At 38.5% G+C, this 18527-nt stretch overlaps 1 protein-coding gene across 2 annotated transcripts in view; it reads right to left on the reverse strand.

The window, feature by feature from the left end:
* Chst9 (carbohydrate (N-acetylgalactosamine 4-0) sulfotransferase 9) overlaps positions 1–18527 on the reverse strand; it is a 223140-nt gene that overhangs the window by 128766 nt on the left and 75847 nt on the right. The window contains exon 3 of one of the 2 annotated variants that reach the window (XM_005372733.2): positions 7734–7772. The exons of the other annotated variant lie outside the window; for it this stretch is intronic. Coding sequence (XP_005372790.1) covers positions 7734–7772 — 39 coding nt within the window. The remainder of the gene's footprint in view (positions 1–7733; positions 7773–18527) is intronic. 2 annotated transcript variants of the gene reach the window in all.

The raw sequence follows: 18527 nt of genomic DNA on the forward strand, positions 1-18527 counted from the left end.
TAAACAGGGGAAAAGAATGAAACCAATAATAGGAAAATAACATAACAAAGATAAGCCAATACATATCAGTTATAGCCATCAATGTAAATGACTTCAGTTCACCAATCAAAAGAAACAGATGGGCAGAATGGATCAATAAACAAGATCCGGCTGGGTGTGGTGGCACATGCCTGTAATCCCATACTCATAAGTAAAATAAATCAGATTCACGTGTGAACATTGTATTGTCTCACTAGGGTGATAGCAAAAGTATGAATAAAGAATAAAATGCACAATAGATATTGTGAAATGGGAAGAAATTTTTTTAAAAGGAAAAAGGAACTAGGATGGGAAAAAGGAGAAAGGAAAGAAGGGAAAAGGGAGAAAAATGCTAGTTAGCTGTACTATTAGTGTCTTTTAGTTCATTGAAAAGGCAGGTTGGTGCTAATATCAGTTGGAGAATTTTTTCATGCCCATATTTTGTACTTTGAGTAACTACTTTAAAGTTGACAATATGCAATGTATTAACTATTATTATTCTCCAATATTTTGTTATGAAATTCTTTTACATTTTTTACCATAAAAAAGATTACCTGGCTTCTGAAAGCCCTTTTTTTTCCAGTTACTTTCCATTTTAATTGGGAATTCCTTGCGTCTTTAAAAAAGAGAATATTTAATTTAAGATGAAAATCTGAAATAATTTTGGCTAACACCAACTGTGACATTCTTCTTCATTTCCTCTTCTGAGTGCAGGGACACATACATTTTTCTCAAGAATCCACATGGGTGAAAATTTCTTTTTCTCAATTATAAAACTAGCTACACTGCTTTATGTGTAGTATATTGTGATACAGCTGAAGATAATATTTCCCTGCTGCTACCTAAAGAAGCCACATTAATGTTTCAATGGAATATAAATATGTCTGGTTCTGCTTAATATATAGCAATTCAAATTAAATACCAAACATGAGCAGGGGATTTTAGGGAGATATTTTCATATCTGTGCTTTGACTACATAGTATGACATGGCAATTTCTGCTACTTTAGCTACTTATCATTTCAGATTTGTTTGTTTGTATAAATATGCTCCTTAAGAGTAGTGTTACACAATGAACCTTAAGGTATTTTCAAAATAATGTGGCACAGCTCTGTTTTTTTTCATTCTGTATCGTAAATTTGACTGTCTGGAAAATGAAGTTTGAAAATAAACTCTTCAGGACCTCTTTTAATGAACAGCCCAAGTGTAAGTTTTCCATTTTGTGGATGGAGAAATGCATCTAAAAGGTTTTATTTCACTCAACAATAAATATTGTTCTGAAACCATAAGCCAAGAGAAAATTGGTTATTATTTTTCAAAATAGAATTCATTCACACAGTTTGGGGAGCCAATTCCTCAGGAAAGCAAGCATGCAGGGGCTGGATTGCCAGGGAGGCCAAACCAGAACACTGGCAGCTCAGTATGAGAGGATGGATAAATTCCAGACTCTGTTTAGACCAATTCAGGCCATTCAGGCACAGGAAATGAGGAAAAAACTAATTAACCTCTTTTTTACCAAAGCCTCAGGCCTGTGTTAGCCTCGATATGAATCTCAAGTCTGGATTCAGGTTTCCACTCTGCTATCTGCTAGGTAACCAAGCTACCTTTACAGAGCAGTGGGAAACGTCCAGGCTCTCTGAATACATGTTGAAGTTCAGGAGTGTTATGGCCAGTGTCAAAACCCAATAAACCCTGGTTTCTACTGGTTGCTAATTACCATGGTGTAAATATGCCTATCCTGGCCAATTTGAAGCCTCTTTCACGGCCTCCCTGAATGCAGACTTGCAGAGAGTTAGCACACCGGATCTCTCCTGATTCCTTTGCTGATGCTCCTGTAAACCACTATTTGGATTCCGTTTCTGGTTCCTGTAGTTAACATATGAAACCTATAGCAGCTTATTTAAGTTCTCTGCATCTCAATTTTCTAATTGTTAAAGTACTGACTTCTAACAAACCTCACAAGTTAATTTCAAGGGTAAAACCGGAGGCACTGAGCACAGAACCTGAAACGGTAAGTTTTCGATAAATATCAGTCTCTAGATGATTGTGTTTCTTTTTTTCCATCTTTCCTTTTTCTCTCTCCCTCTCCCTTCAAAAAGTCTTCAGAAGTCTGCATGCATTCCATACTCCCTTATTCCACATGCTGTCACTTGGTTTTCACTTACAGAACTCCTTAAAAATAACAGATCTCCCCAACTCCAGGGACTATTCCTGTGCTGATTTCACTTGCTTGCAAGGTGGCTCTGGTCATCCCAGAACAGTCCTTCCTCCTCTTACCTCTTCTCTGCTCTTGGATGAAGAGACACAGGAACCTGCTGATCCTCCTGGACAGGTTTGAGTGCTCTTTCTCCAGTCTCTGCTTCTCTTATTGCACTGTTTGTTAGTGTTTGCGCTTTCCCAAGGACCACCCTTGTCTCTTTTGTTCTCCTTTCCCTGACTCCTTTTGGGGGAGTTCATGCATATGTAAGGCTTCAACTCTTACTCAGGTACCCATGACTTAAAAGGCAAAACTCTATTCCAGATATCTTGAAGAGTTCCAGGACACTTTGCTTACTACTTATTTGACATTCTGGACAATTCTGGCTCCAAATCTCATATGTCACACTATCATTAATATACACATAACTCCATTTATCATTCTCTTGCCAGTCTTGTCCTGTTTAGGTTGCACAATCATCTGCTTGTGGAGGCTGGAGACTAGGGAGCCCTCAACCATGACCTCCCACATCTGATCACACAGGCCACTTCACCATGTGGATTACACTGTTTTAGGAGAAACCTCAGAGCTCCATCCCTGTATTCATAGATAATTCACATGGTATGCCACCTGATTTTCTGGGCTCTAATCAATTCCCCTTCCAACACCTACATCTAAATGGAGTTTTAGAAAATGCAAACATATTTGCTTATACTTCATGAGCTTCTAGTATCTATTACTGATAAAGTCCACACTCCATGGCATGACATAGATGGTCCTTTCAGGCTCTGACTCATGGCTACTTTTCTAGCCACATCTCTTGCCTCTTACCTGTTTATAACTATATTCCTGCCTTACTAAATCACTAACTTTTCCCTCAGTAGGGCATGGTTTTGCTTGATTATGTCTGTCTTCATAGCCAGTCCTTTTTTCCTTTTGTATGTGGTAAACTACTTGAATTCTTCTATCAAAGATGGACACAAACCTCACCTCTTTCAGGAAGCCCTCTCAGAAGTCCTCATGATATCATGTGCATAATTCTGCAAAAGGTACTTTTTACACTGTGCTATAATAATATTTGCTTTCCTCTCTGAGCTGAAAGTTAATGAATTGAGTACTTTTATACCATATCTTATTTGCCCTTATACCTCCAAAATGAAACACAAGGTCTGGAACATGAAAAATTTAACAAATTGAATGTATAAATTATCAGATCCTTTTGCTGTACTCTTTGCAGTGTTTAATGAGATGGTGTCTGGAAAACAGCTTTTACAGGATAGAAATAAGTTAGGATGACAACTATTTTCAAACTTGATTTTAACTGAGAGCGAAATACATACATAATATCAACGTTCAAAACATGGGCTTTCCAAACTTGAAAGTTCACTCAAATATATCTGCACTGCTAACTTTGTATGTTTATGCTGGTAACTGATAGTAAACACTAGAACAAATCATGTCTTTCTCACATTTAGCTCTTAATATATTTTTTTTTTTTTTGGTGGTGTATAGGACCTATGGCAAAAAGCACTACAAAATCAGGAATGGCATAGAGAAAAATGCTAAATGTGCATCTACTTGACAATCTGCTCTCACTAGACAGTAACATATAAGAACATAAACATGTTTTTCACACTCAAGTGGAAGATTTTATTCAGTATTTATTCGCTTATTTTTAAAATCTGGAAGGCCTGTATGTTCAATGTGTGTTAAGTTTTTTAAATGGAGGTATTACTGATGTTTTAGAACATTTCTAACAAGCAAAAAGTCCAGTGTAAAAGTAAGAAGCAAGAGACTTAACATGCAAAGCAGATGTTCTACCATGTGCTAGATTTCCAATAATAATTTTCACCTTTCCAGTTGAGAAAAAAAATTGTTCTTCTCTAGTGTTCTCAAATTATGCAAATAAACAAACCATCTTTAAAATTAGTGATGTTCTAATGTCTTGAATTAAAACTATGCAATGCATTTTAGAATACTTATTATCCTCTGCTGATTTTTCCATTCTTTGGTCCACCTGGATGATACTTTACTTAATACTTAACTGAATTTGAAAGGATTCTCCTTGCTGGAAAAATTGGAACAACATCTTCATGACAGATGGTGTCTCCATAGTATACCTTAGTAAACCTAACAGCATTTTCTAAACAACAATTTATGAAGCACTCTTCTTTATAAGAATTCTTCTTTGTATTTTATAAGATGTAGCTTTATAGTATACTAAAGAAGTTCATAGCCTCAAAAAAAGGTCTTTCTTCTGATAAAAGTACTTCAAGTTGACAGAGTTTGTATGTAAAATATTGATGGTCATTTTTTCCTGGGAAGAAATTGGGTCATACAAAATTAGAGACAGATCGATAGTTGATGACACAAAGTACTTTACTTTATATTTTGTCCATTTATCATTTCATTGCGATATTTAAAAATTTTTTTTTTGCTATGTCAAGTAGCCAAATTTAGGTTTTTGGGCCATGTGGTATGAATAGGGTTTCCAAATATAGTGTCAAAGAGCTATGAATTGGATTTTAATCATGAGTTATTCATACCTCACATATGAAGCTACAACCAGGGTTACAATCAGAATGCAGACAAACTCTGAATGCAAGTTACAAAAAGACACTAGATTATTTTTATTCTACACACTTAGCTCTGTGAGAACTATATATACCCTATAAGAAACTCAGTCCAACTAAATTAGCACAGCTTTGTAGCATGATTCCATTCATTAATGAAATATGAGCCATTTAAGATTTCTTGTGTGGACCTAAGTACACATAGTAATTTCAGTTAAATAATAATAGTAAGTAAAATCATAGACACAAAATTGGAAAGTACCTTAGGAATGATCTAACCAAATTTTTCATGAATCTCCTGGCTTCCTTCCTGATAAGGAAGCCTAGTCTCTGTGTATCTCTACTAGCATTCATTCACTCTTTCCAGTCCTGGAGATGTTTCCTGGTGAGGAAGTTATTTCTTATCCTGAGCAAAAACTTACATCTGGCTAGCTCTCATGTTAGTTCAAGAGTCTTTATACAAAAAAATGAAACAAACTTAACAACCAAAACATGAGGGTCTTGGTGGGGTCTTATTTTAAATGGAAATATATTTATGTAGAATATATTTTCTAAATTCTTTCATTTCTATAATAATTAGTTCAATAGGATAGGGGTGGATGGAAAGGATCCAGGACCTAACACTGATCTTCTCAGCTGAGAGACAGACCCAGCTGTAAACAAGAGGGTCTGGGGCACAAAGTCTAATGCAGTAGGCAGGACATGAAAACTGAAGACGATAAACAACAAATAATACACAGATGTCCAGACAGGAAGTCAGAAACAGGAAAGCCCAGGTTATTTTTCTTGGCATCTTAGGTATATATGCTTTGTCTCAAGATACATATATTCAAATTATCATCATAGACTCACTGTGATGAAATTTATAACTATATTGGTAAAATCTATGCCCCAATCTTGAAACCTCTTCTGCTGTCACAGTTGTGTTTTCTGATTGTTTTATTACTTTGTTTATTTTGTGGTACTGGGAATCAAACCCAGGGCTTTTGCACTAAGTTACATGTCCAGCTCTTTTTATTCTTTTATTTCAATATAACCTCTCACTAAGTTGTCCAGGTGGCCCTTGAATTTGGATCCTTTTGCCTCAGTCCACCAGAGTTTTGTGACTGTAGACATTGCGGAGTGATGTGTGTACTTTGAAATGGTGAAAAGCCCCTAAGTTTTCCTCAGTAAGTTGGACCTTAGCCACTTTGCTAATCCTTTGCTTTGTTTTCCCATAGAAATCAGACAGGTTGACATGCTGTGATTCAGATGGGACAAATTAGCACCACAAATACATGGAGTTTCCTCAGAATCCTACTGTGTTCCTTGTAAAAGATGCTGTTCCCTTACAAAGATTTTCCAACTGTTGAAAAATATTTTCTTAAGCAGGAAATGCAACAATATTAAAGTAGTGGCACTTTATTTTGGAACATAAGCTCAGGTGGAGGATAGGTACTAAGAGGACAAGGAATGAAGAAGCCAGAGTTGGAGCTCTTGGCCTGCATTTGTCTCTGTGTCACCTTGGTCACACAGAACTGCAGAATCCATCACTATGAAGGGACTTAAAGAGGTAGGTGGTTTAACACTTTGGCCAACTTAGCTGTCTTCTGAACTAAGGAGTTTCTTTAATTAAGAAGCCAGTACATAGAACAACATAATACTCAAATTTTAGAACCAGTCCAAATAATTTTCCCTCATGGAGCAATAATAGAGGTAATTACAGTTGTGAGGAAACCAGAGACTTTTTCTTTTTTTGCCTTTAACAATTTTTTTTTATGTGTGTGTGTTCATGACTGGGTTTTAAAGAGAATGCAAATAGCAAGATTTAGTAGTGAACTCAGAAGGATAGTAAATTTCCCACTTGTCTGGCATGAATGCTGAAGGTGGGAACAAGAAAAGAGACAGGGATTTACATTGTTTATATACTTGTAGAATAAGGTAGCCTTGTCTTCTCTCTACTATACTGACTGTTTGGAAACACACATAATGCCTTATTACTGGATCCCCGCCCCTCGAAAATAAAAGAAAACTCAAAGAAGATAGTTCTGCTAGTGCTGTGCCTTTACAGTGGTGGCTTCCAGTGATCAGAGGAATGGGAGCTGTTATGGACTTGGGAAGGGTGATGGGCATAGGTGTACCAGATTAGAATTCTCCATGATCACTGGCAATTTCTGGGCATTGTGAGCTGGAATATTGATCCTTTCAGAACATTTACTTGGTAAATGAAACTTATGACTTTAAGTTAAAAGCTGTGTAATGAAAACATAGAAATATAAGGTTTATTTTTGCATCAGTTAGCAAATATTGATCCCTACTATATGCAATGGTATTGTGCCAATGTGTCATTCTTATAGTATTGAAACGTGAAAATATTTTGAGCATTCCTCCCAAAGATTCTTCTCAGTTAAGTAATTAATAGTATAATGAAAAAAGATCAATTAGATGGATGTTTTTAAGAAAAACAATTGAGGGAGCTGGGGATTTAGATCAGCCACAAAGCACCTGCCTGGCAAGTGCAAGGTCATGAGTTTGATTCCTGGTACCAGAAGAAAAAAAAGAAAAACAATTGAGATTGATAGACATTTGGGAAAATTAGTCTATGATGATTGGTTATCCTTGTCTGAAAATCATGGACATTTGGGAAAGTAAAGCAGTTGACCCCTATGATAATGTCCACATTTTAATCTTTCTGGTTGTAAGACTTACCTTTAATAATCATTGAAAAATTAAACATTCCATCTCTTTTATTTTGAACAGAAAGAGAATGAAAAGGACAGCTGATTAATGTGAAAGTAAAAAGCTAAATGTACTAATTTATTTTAAATTAATTTGATATTGTTCAATTCAAGGATCATAAGTGATTATTTTTATGTGAAACTCTGAATACTAAATTGTAACCACATTTCTATTAAAAGTGGAAATGAAAGCAGGAAACAAAGCTAGAGTCAATTAGACACAATCTTACCTGAAGTTGGTTTTTGTTCTCTTTTCTTCTCCATTCTCCCTGCAATGAGAAGTGGCAGGTAAGTTGTAGTGTGGGGTCAGAATATGATGTGACTAACATGAAAGCCTAGTTTAGGACAACTGCACTCTATCACTATCTCAGCCACATCTAACCTATGCCTAGAAAAGATGATGCATAGTTCACAGGTATAAGAAAGGTTGTCAAATTATATAAAATTATAAAAATAAAAAAACATGGAAACATAAAGCTTATTTTTGCACTGGTTAGCAAATATTGATCTCTATTATATCTTAATCATGTTTTTGGGTTTTAAAAATCTTGTTAGTGCGAGTCATTGACTGAATCTTACAGTCAAATCCCCATAGAAAGCACTGCATGGGGAAAAGAGCCAACTGAAATAAGGCTGTGACTTCTCACGACCTACTTGAAAGAAAGGCCAGACAATATCAAAGGAAGTGAGACATACAGCAAAAAGTGCAGGATGTTTAAAAAGATGAGACTACGAAGCAATTATTTAGTGAAAAGAGGCATTGCCCATGAAGCTTGCAGGAAGTGGTATTTGGTTTAGATCCTGAGACATTCACGGGAATTTAAAACAGGGAAAAAGGCTGCGTGTTGGCAATGGAACTGGAATGGACTGAGTGGGCAAGAGAAATTTAGTGAGAAGACATTTTTAGGGCTTCTTTTAGGAACTCAAACTGTAAGAGAAGTGCATAAAAGGAAGAATATTCTAGAATTCAGGCAGGAGGTGATGGAAGTGTGGACTGGTCATGACGGTGGAGCACAGAGGAGGGCCCTAGGGGATGAAAGAGACAGAGGGGAGGTGACAGGGTCTGAGGAGTTACAAAATGTGAGTAGCAAGTGGGGAGGAGAGGTAGCGGTTACCTAGAGGCTTTGGGCATAGTGTGCACTTCGGGGAAATGATAAAATGTGATGTGGTGTGGGAAGGAGGAGTTCTGTTTAAACTTACTGAGTCTGAGGTGCTATGGACTCAGGGATCTCCAGATAGAACTGAAAGTACAGACGCAGTAAATACTGATCTTGAGAAGATGGCTGGACTAAGAAGTTGAAGGAGGCATACAGGCAGACAGCACAGAGGGGATAGGCTGAGGTCCATAACCAAGACACTAAAACACTACTTTCGTTTTGTGATATAAGACCATGAGGACACAGAAGAAGACCTAGGGGGATCCACAGACACACTGTCACAAACCACTGTGAAGTTTCAGGAGGTTTGGGGGAGGGAGTTCAACAGCCTCCCCTGGTGTCAAGTTCTTGCAGGGGTTGACAGGTCATGCATGAGGCAGTAATCTGAGCAGAGAGGAGACAGGGAACACACAAGAGATTGCAAAGACTGAAGAGGAAGTGGGTGATGAGGCAGACGAGGGTGACATTTCTCCTTCTTCATGAAATTCAGAGAATCCAAATGGGCAAGACTGGGCAACAGCTTAAGCAGAGACAAATCCAGATTCTGCTAATCTGTGGGGCACTTTGCACCAAGGCAGCATGTACAGCTCCACTGGGCTGTGAATCTTGGTGTGGCATGGGTCAGACAGGACCCTCCTTCCAGATGTCACTTCCTTGTCATGTGCCAATGTTTCACAGCTGGAGCCAGTTACTGAGAGCTTACAAAGCACATGGAATCAACATGTGGACTTCACACAAGTGTTTGTACAAGCCCTTCATGTTTTTAAAAAATCCTAAAGTATAAGGTAGAAAGTGTGACGTTTTCCCTCCTGAAGCTGCCAAATGTATAACATTCATTTACCTGGCACCTTGACTAATGGTATATTCTGTTCTCTTGGATGATTTCTAGCTGACTTGCTGGTTGCAATTTACTTCTATGAGTCAAACAGATAAATGACATCGATTGTTCATTTAAAGGCCTCATTCATTACCAAGTGTGATGGGAGCGTCCTGATGTCCTATTGGTCAAGCCAGTGTTTATTATTTGATTATCTACCTGTGAGAACTAGCAGCCTCAAAACGTGTTCATGAACTTTTCAAAATGGCATGCAAAGCTTGACTTACAAAATGTTTACTGGAAAACATCTTTTTAGAGAATACTACTTTGTATCAGACTGAAATAATAAACACTTAAAAGTAGATGGATGTACTTGTGATGAATAAGATATCGAGTGATCACAGTGTCCCTGAGGACCCCTGGGGCAGAGTCCTTTTCCTTAGCCTGATTCATGTAACCCACAGGACTGCAAAACTGATGCAGTCCCTCGATGCACAGGCGCCCGGGGAGGCGGGTGGTGGTGCCCGCTGGTGCGCACTGGCCTTCAGGCCAGCCGCTGCCACGCAGTCGAGAACTATCATGGCACAGAGAAGCATTGACACAATTGGCTTGCCATGCACTGACCGAGGAGGCCTGCCCGGGGATGTGCATGAATCATCCCGATATGGAGAAACCCCTGGGAATACATGCCACACAACGGGTCTCTCTTGTCCCTGTGTTGAGAACTAGAAAGATCCAGAGTCCGCGGAGGAGCAGCTGCTGAACAAAGACTCAGAGAACACGAGAATATAGGTTACGCCCAAAGACTCAGAGGTCAAGTTGACCGGGGTCACGAGAGCCGTTCAGAAGCTAGAAATCAGGAGGACCTTGTGCAGTACCTGGGGAGACCCTCTGGAAGCCATTCTTCCCCTGACAGTACAGGCTGTGGTGGAGGAGCGCTTGGAGCTCTGGAGAGGTCTACACTGAGATTTCTGCTGCCCGTGCTCACGGTTGGGGAGACGACACTAAGTGGTTGCCGGGTCCCAATGCACTGGGAGGCTGGAGAGAAAAAGCTACAAAAAATGGCTTTTGCCCCAGAAGGCTCTCTTGAGATGTTAGCAAGAATTGCCTCCTCAGTATTCTATACCCGTGACGAGGAGGAGACCAAAGAGAGAAAACAAAGAGACCAAGAAAAAGAAGCTGCTTTTGTTGCAGTACTAAGAGAAACAGACCCTAAGTCTGATTCTCTGGGCTCCAAGAAGAATCGATGACTGCATTCATCTGCTACCACTGTTAAAAGCTAGGCCACCTCAAGAAGGCCCCAGAGCTCAGATCCATTGTACCAGTTAGTCTAACAGGAATGAGGGCACCCAGGGCAGACTCTGCCTTCTCCCTCTGGCCAGACTATCATCTCCATGGAGGAGCCCCAGGTAATCATGATTACAGAGGAAAAAGGAAAGAGCCTGTTGTTAGACACAGGTGCAAGTCTCTCGGTCCTTCTTTTCAATCCTGGCCTTCCTTCCAGCCATCACACCTCAGTGAAAGGAGTCACTGGTGAGGAGGTAATACGCTATTTTTCACAACCATTAGGCTGTAACTACTTGTTAGATCTTTCTTGCATATCTCTGTCATGAGAAACCACTTTGAAGATACCACCATGTATTACAGCAGCCATTGATATTTTCCTGCTAATCTGTCCATAACTCTGTAACGTTTGTATTGTTCCTATGCTATTTTGTAAATGGATGTATGTTTATTACTATGTGTTTCCTACAACAACCATTGAGAATAGTCAATGAACAATGAATTGGTCACTCATGTATAGCTCTATTTATTTTCTTTAGAAACCACTTTGAAGATATCAAAGTATAGTACAACAATCATTCATAGTAATCTACCACTTTTGTCTGTAACTCACTATTATTTGTCTATTTGTTTTCCTGAGAAACTATCTTGTAGATAACAATATGTAAAACAACAACCATTGATAATTTCCTACCACTTTGTCTATAATTCGGTAAGCCCCTCATTAGTATGTTATCCTTCTTTTACTCTTTAAAATTTAAAAAAAAAAGAACAAAACTGATGCAGCGTGACTTTGGAGGTCCAACTGGACCTTAAAAAAATTTATAGCTTTTATTTTGCTTGCCCCTGTATCCCTCTCTCTGAAGGAGGCCAGACAGTGTGTTTGAGGGCACACAACCAGCCCTAAGGGGAGATCCTCACAGTGTGGAACTGAGGCCTTGGGTCAACAGCCAATGAGGAGCAAAGGCCTCTTGCTGGCAGTTGTGATCAACCTGCTAGACCCAGTCATGAACTATTCAGCAGCTGTGGTCAAGTCTATAGGTAAGGGTAGCTCTCGCCCACATTCACCTTGCCTGCTACTTCCTGGAAGAGGTGGGCCCAGGACCATCCACTCAGTACCTGGGGAATTCCCCATAGAAAATGTATGAGATGGCAAGAGTTTATTGTTGTTTTCAGCTGGTATAACCTGGGAAAATTGTTATGCCTATTATAAAGCTCTGTCAATTCATGACTTACATAATATGTATTTACAATGGTGAGAATTAATTGTAGGCAAGTAAATCAGTCTCCCTGAGTTTCTCATTGTCTTTTCCACACTTGCAGCCCAGTCTCTGTGAACAATTAAAATCCATGTTCCCTCAGTTGCCTCTGAATGATTTAGCCACAACCCACCTTCCTTACCTGCATCCACCCCTCGAGCACCATTCCCAACCCCTGTCCACTATACCAAAGCATACAGCCCCCACACCAGCTCTGCACTACGCTGCATCTACTGCTGAGAATTTCTCACTAGTTTCTCCCACTTAGCAAAACCCTGTTCATCCTGAAACCTGAGGGGAAAGGACAGCTCTCCATGGAGGCTTTTGCTCTGCACCTGCTCCCCAGCACCCATTTCTCTGAAGAATTTAGCACCTTCTCCTGTGCCCTTTTAACCCTTTATTTATAGCACTAACCTTCAGAGCATTAACTCCAGCTCTGGTCCCTACTGAGTTGTGGGGAGCCCTGAGCCTTCTGTCTCCTGATGTTCAGCACCAAGCCTTGAGCACAGCTGCCCGGTTCCCAGCAGGCAAGCAGAGAGCTGTATCATGCTCCAACCCTTGCTAAAATGCTAGGCAACAGGAAGCAAATTTGAGTCCTGTTGAAAGTTCAGAGAAAGCACAACCAGAACAGAGCTTTTAGGAGGTGTTTATATTACAACTGACAGCCTAGAAAACTATTATATTAGAAAAGAGGGTGATAAAATAACAGAGAGCCTTTCAGAATAATGAACATGCATTCTACCCTCGTTATGCTTTATTTTATCACACATTCAAATTTAAAAGCAAAACATTAAAGTATAGTTTGCATCTTATTTCTGTTAAACCTAGATGCAGTACTCTACCTGTGAGGAATAAAAATGGACCATAATTTCATAAAAATTGAATTTGCAGGGTATATTTTACTTGTATGAGAAAATGTATTTAATTGAACACCAAAATTCCAAGTCTCATGACTATTTATATAAACTGAATCTTGATATTTTAAAAAGCTATTTTAGACTTAAAATTGTTGATATTGTTCCACAGAGGAACATTAAATATGAATCAATTTATAGTAGAGTTCAGTACTTCAGTTTGGAAGTCTCTTAATTGCAGTGGCTGTTTCTGATGTTTTAAAACCACTCACATATAAATGCAAATCAAGGATATCTCACCAATAACCAGTAGGAGCATTTGTATCAGCTCCTCTTATAGCTTCTAATGGAAAAGGAAATTACAGTATACGTTTATGTACACATATACATACACATATATGGATATGTAGTAAACAGTGGATTTTCATGCTCAGATATAGTCTGTCCTCTAAAATATATTCTGGTTTCTACTTGCTTCATCGTTGTATAATAAAGTCTGTCATGGAATCTTATCAAGCTTCTCTCACTGCACTACCAATTTCTCAGTAGCCAATTCTGAGTTTTCGTTCACTCTCAGGCATTTTATCTGCCCTGCTCTGAGAGGTATTATTAATCACATCCTGTTGCTAGGATACCTGAGAATGTTCATTTATGTCCGATGTTTCTTTGGCAAAATGCACTATGAAGAAGGCATAGAATCACGACAAGGAAAATTACTGTGCACATGTTACTTATTTTAAAAATAAAAGGGTGATAACAATTCCCAGATAACACAGTGCTGATTCCCATGAAGTTTTAAATGCCACTTTGTTTCATCTAGAATTAAAATGGAAAAATACTGAGAGTATTTTTGTAGAATCTGTAGTATTTACACACTTCTGCGTTCAATGGGGGAAAGTGGAATGAGGTAGGATTTTAACTCTGGTTCTTTTATAGAAACTCAGAGAGTAGGGGACTTTGAGATTTACTGGCTTCAAATGCTTCATCTCACAATCAGAGGAAGTAGTTTTGATGTTGGATGATTTCTGGAGCTAGCCCTAAAATCCTGCTTGTCACTGTTGCCATGTTTATCTACTATAATGCAATATTTGTAAGAAAAATCACATTCAGAATGTGAATCTGGGTAATTAGAGCTTAAAAAGCCTTTTTCAGTATTTTAAAATAATTTCAGCAATATTTCTGCTTTGGTTATTATTATACCAAGGAGTCCTGCTTCTTGGTTGTAATGAAAGAAGACCCAAACATATAAAATCCACCTAAACACAAGATTTTCTTAGTTAATCTCTTCCCGATGGAAACAGCTCAATATAGAAAGAACACAGACTTTGGGGTTAGACTTCTCATCCAAACAGTGGGTCTCTGTGAGTTGCGTGACTGTGGCAAAGAAGCATAAAGTAGCTTCTCAGTATCTGTTCCTTTCTGTTCTCTCCTCTCTCTCTCAAAAACACAGCTATCTATCTATCTATCTATCTATCTATCTATCTATCTATCTATCCTTGATCATCATCTATCATCTTCACTCTGGTATCTCCACTGCAAATAGAACCAAATTTTTACTTCCTTCCTATTTCTAAATATTAGTCTCTGCAGTATGCCATTATTATAATCACACAAGTAGCAGTGTTTAATGTTTATACAGTACTGTCCATGTGCCCATCATTTTTACTGGCATATTATACAAATTAATGTCTTTTAGCTCCACATTGTTATGAGACTTTACAAATATTATATCTATTTACAGGTTAAGAAAACTGAGTCACAAAGAGATTTAACTTTGCCAAACCATCAAACTACCAAGTGGCAAATAAATAAGGGGGAAAAATAGGGTGAGAGTCTAGGAAGATATGAAGTAGGAGTTGAAATATCAATGGGGCAAACACAACCAGTCCCTAGTCTGTGAGAGCTGCCTGTATAAATTATTTTATTAAAATATTTCTACAGGTTACCTTTTTATTATCCACTTATTCTCTATCAAATCATTTGTTTGGATAAACCAACCACTCATTTTAATTGCTAAGTATCAAATCACAATGTTGTGGGAGTACAGTGGTAGAAAAGATCTTCAGATGGAAATTGTACAAATGGTTTAGTACTTAGTAACTGCTATGAATTGAACACTTTATTGATATTTAAATGTCCCCTGTAACTTAATGCTTCTAATAACTCATAGTGTAGATAATTACATTCTTTTTCCAGTGGTGAAAGTGAGCTCAGAGTTTTTTTTTTTTTGGTACTAGACATGACGCTCAGTTAGTGAATGACAGGATGAAAATATGAGCCCAGAGACTTACCTTGTCTGAGAGTCAGCTATGGTGATTAAGGATAATTCTATAGAGTGGGCAAGAGTTTAGGCTTGTAGCTCGGCTGCTTAATCACACTGGACATTGGGCTCATCACTTAACCTGTCTAGGCTGATGTGTGGTCAGGTGAAAAGGGATAATGTGAGTACCTACTTTACAGCATCATTTAATGATACCCTGCAATGATGCCTTTAACAATTCCCACATGTACTGAGTCATGAAACACTAGTGTGTGTAAAACGCTGGTGCATGGAGCACAGAAAACAGTGTATTTCTAGCTGTTTCTCTTTATGGATATCCCATATCAGATGGCACCCAGTAATGTATGATGTCCTGATTCTTTGAAAGCTTTTTCTGGAGGAAGCCAGAAACAGTCAGTGATTGCTTTTATTATATTATGAAATTCTGCTTTCAGAAGTTCCTTGACATCACTGCTATCAGTCCTCTCTCCCTTAGTTTCTATGGGAAAGGTTGCTTTATATTTTAGTGGATTACTTTCCTCTTCTCCTCATGTCCTCACTATTTCCAAATACAAATAGGTTTGATGAGACTCACACTGAGATGTCAAAACTCCCCGAACTGTGTGCTGACAGCACATGGTTTTAGGACTTACGGTTTGAATCCTCCCCCACATTTTGGCGTGACCAACAGCTGTCGAGCTTTCAATCATTAGATAGGGTTTAAATGTAACGAGGAGCTGCTCAGAAGATTCAGAAGACTTCTCTGCCTGCTCCTTACAATAAACAGTAGGATGTGGGACAAGTAACTTGATTTTTGGCAAGATTCAATAGTCTTCATAAAGCTTAATACTGTCCTTCAATAATTTCAAAGGATGCTGCGCTACATGGATGGGAGAGGATTTTAAGTAATACTCTGTAAGAGGAGGAACAGAGATGCTTAACAGGACCAATTTAAAGGCCAGCTGCTCTAAAAGGGCCTACGTCAGATGGCAGAAATTGCATAGCTTCTGTGTGGTCAACAGTACAAAAAGACCAAAGGGCTTATTTTCTTACTTATGATTGGACTTGTGCTGGGGTTGAAATGCCACTGGCCTCGGCAGACACTGAGGATGAGCTCTGGATGGCGGTGGATACTCATTCTCCCCTGTGGGTTTAGATAAACTCCACTTGCTCTGCTGTCTTTTCTATCTGGGTGGTTGATGTGTTGCTAGGATGTTTAGGCAGAGAGAGCCACTCTGAGCATACTCAGTACTGGGACCTCCACGCAGCGAGTATAGAGACACAGAAACTGACCCTTCAGAAACACATTGACAGAGATAGATCTGGGCTTCTGAGGGTGACCATCTGCGTTGGCAGAGCTGGCTCTCCATCTGCACTCCCCAGCCCTAGGGTCTGGTCTGCCATCCTCCATGGCACAGAGAAAGAACTGAATGCTCAACGAATTTTCTTGGGCTTACCCCTCTGCAAAGGAATAGCAAGATCAGAATGAGGAACAATTGATTTGGTTGTCTTGGAAATTCTCAACTACAGAATTTCTTCCCATTTTGATCCATCTGACAAGCACATAATTAATGTGACAATCAGCAGTCCCTTTCAGATTCCTAATATTGGCCTGAGAGAACTAAATCTCAAAGTAAATCTTTTGATATTCAGGATCTCAGTCTGAGGCAGTCATTTCTTGGCAAAGAGAATTTTTGGAAGACCTTTAGATGTTGAAGTCAGATTGGCAAAAGTAAATACCCAGTTATTGCCAGGTCTTAAATAGCTCTGCAAACTGGGAATGCCAGTTTTAATCATTCAAGTTTCAGCTACTAAAACAGAATGTGCACACTTGTACTTTCCTTTGTGTAATAAAATGTTTCTACAATGTTAGGTGTGAATAGTCACTTTTAAAGAATATAATATTTGGAATACTTTTAGAGTATTCATTGTATAAAAAACTAGAATGAATTAATTTATAAAGAATCTATGTGTAATATATTTATTCATTCCTTTGCTAGAATAAAAATTACTATATATTAAGAATCAAGATTCTCCTTGAATCTCTCCAGGTCTAGTAAGTTGTTTAACCAGTAGTATATAGTAGAAATAATACTTGGCAAATTGCGAGGCTTGGATTTTGAGAATTTGGTAGCTTTTACTTTATGAGTCTTTGAAAAACTTCCTCTGGGGTAAGCCAGACACAGGGTAAGAAGTTGGACTACCCTGAGAACACCATGCTGCAGGGAAGCTCAACCTGACCACACCTGTCAGTCTCACTGACAGACAGATGCTTAAACATGACATGACTAACTCCCAGCTGTTCCAGTCATCCCAGATGTCAGAGATGTAATAAGGAAGCTGTCCCGGATGCTATAGTTGCACCTGGAATATCCTTCAAAGGCCTATATGTTAAAGATTTGGTCCCTGGTTAAATCAGGATATAACCCTTTAAAAGGTTAAGGCCTCATGGGAGATTTTATTTCACTGAGGGCATGTCCTCGAAGGGATTTGGGGATGTTGATCATTCTGTGCCTCTCTGTCTCTCTGTCTCTGTCTCCCTCCTGCCATGAGATGAGTGCTTAGCTGTACCCCAGCCCCCTGGCATAGTGTACTGTCTTGTCCAATTTCAAGGGAACCAATCAACCATGAACTGACACCTTTGAATTCATGAGCCAAAATAAATGCTTCTTTTTATAAGCTGAGTATTTCAGTTATTCTGATACAGTGATTGAAAGCTGAGTAACACATTAGAAGGAGATTCTTTGGCTCCAGCCACTGCATGGGATGCCAAGTGGATTCCAGACAAACTGTCCAGTAAAACTCTTCCTAAATTCTTGATCCACAAAACTATGAGCAAAATAATTCTTTAGAAAAGTGCTGCAACAATTTGGCAGACTTTTAAATGTAGCCGTGAGTATTCAAAACAAGTCCTTTTCTGCTTTTACAATGAGACCATTTATTGATATACATATTAATTGAAGACTCACCTAGATTCTTTCTATTATCCAGCCTTTTGGCATCTAAACTTTAGTCTTTCAATTAAAGATAATAAAGCTTGTTATAAATAAGAGTTCAGTTAAAGCACCATCTATGCAGATTAATACATATTTTGGTTTTACATAAGTATTATAATATTATCCTGTGTTAAGATTATCAGTCAAAACCCAAGTGGAGGCTTGCTAGTGATCTAACTCCTTAGGATTTGTAAGCTATCAACTGAAGTCGCCATTTGAGCCAACAATATTTAAATATTCACTGAGGTTTCAAAAACTTTACCATTTATGCTTAGTATTATAAACTCCCTGAACTGAAACACTCAAAAGAGCCAACAACCATTTTTGCTAAATAATTAATAATATTATTTTCATTGGGTAGAGTTACTTTTAAAGGATAAATTAGTGAAATCTATAT

This window comes from Chinchilla lanigera, unplaced genomic scaffold (assembly GCF_000276665.1).
Source record: "Chinchilla lanigera isolate Chin_1 unplaced genomic scaffold, ChiLan1.0 scaffold00001, whole genome shotgun sequence".
Lineage (NCBI taxonomy): Eukaryota > Metazoa > Chordata > Mammalia > Rodentia > Chinchillidae > Chinchilla > Chinchilla lanigera.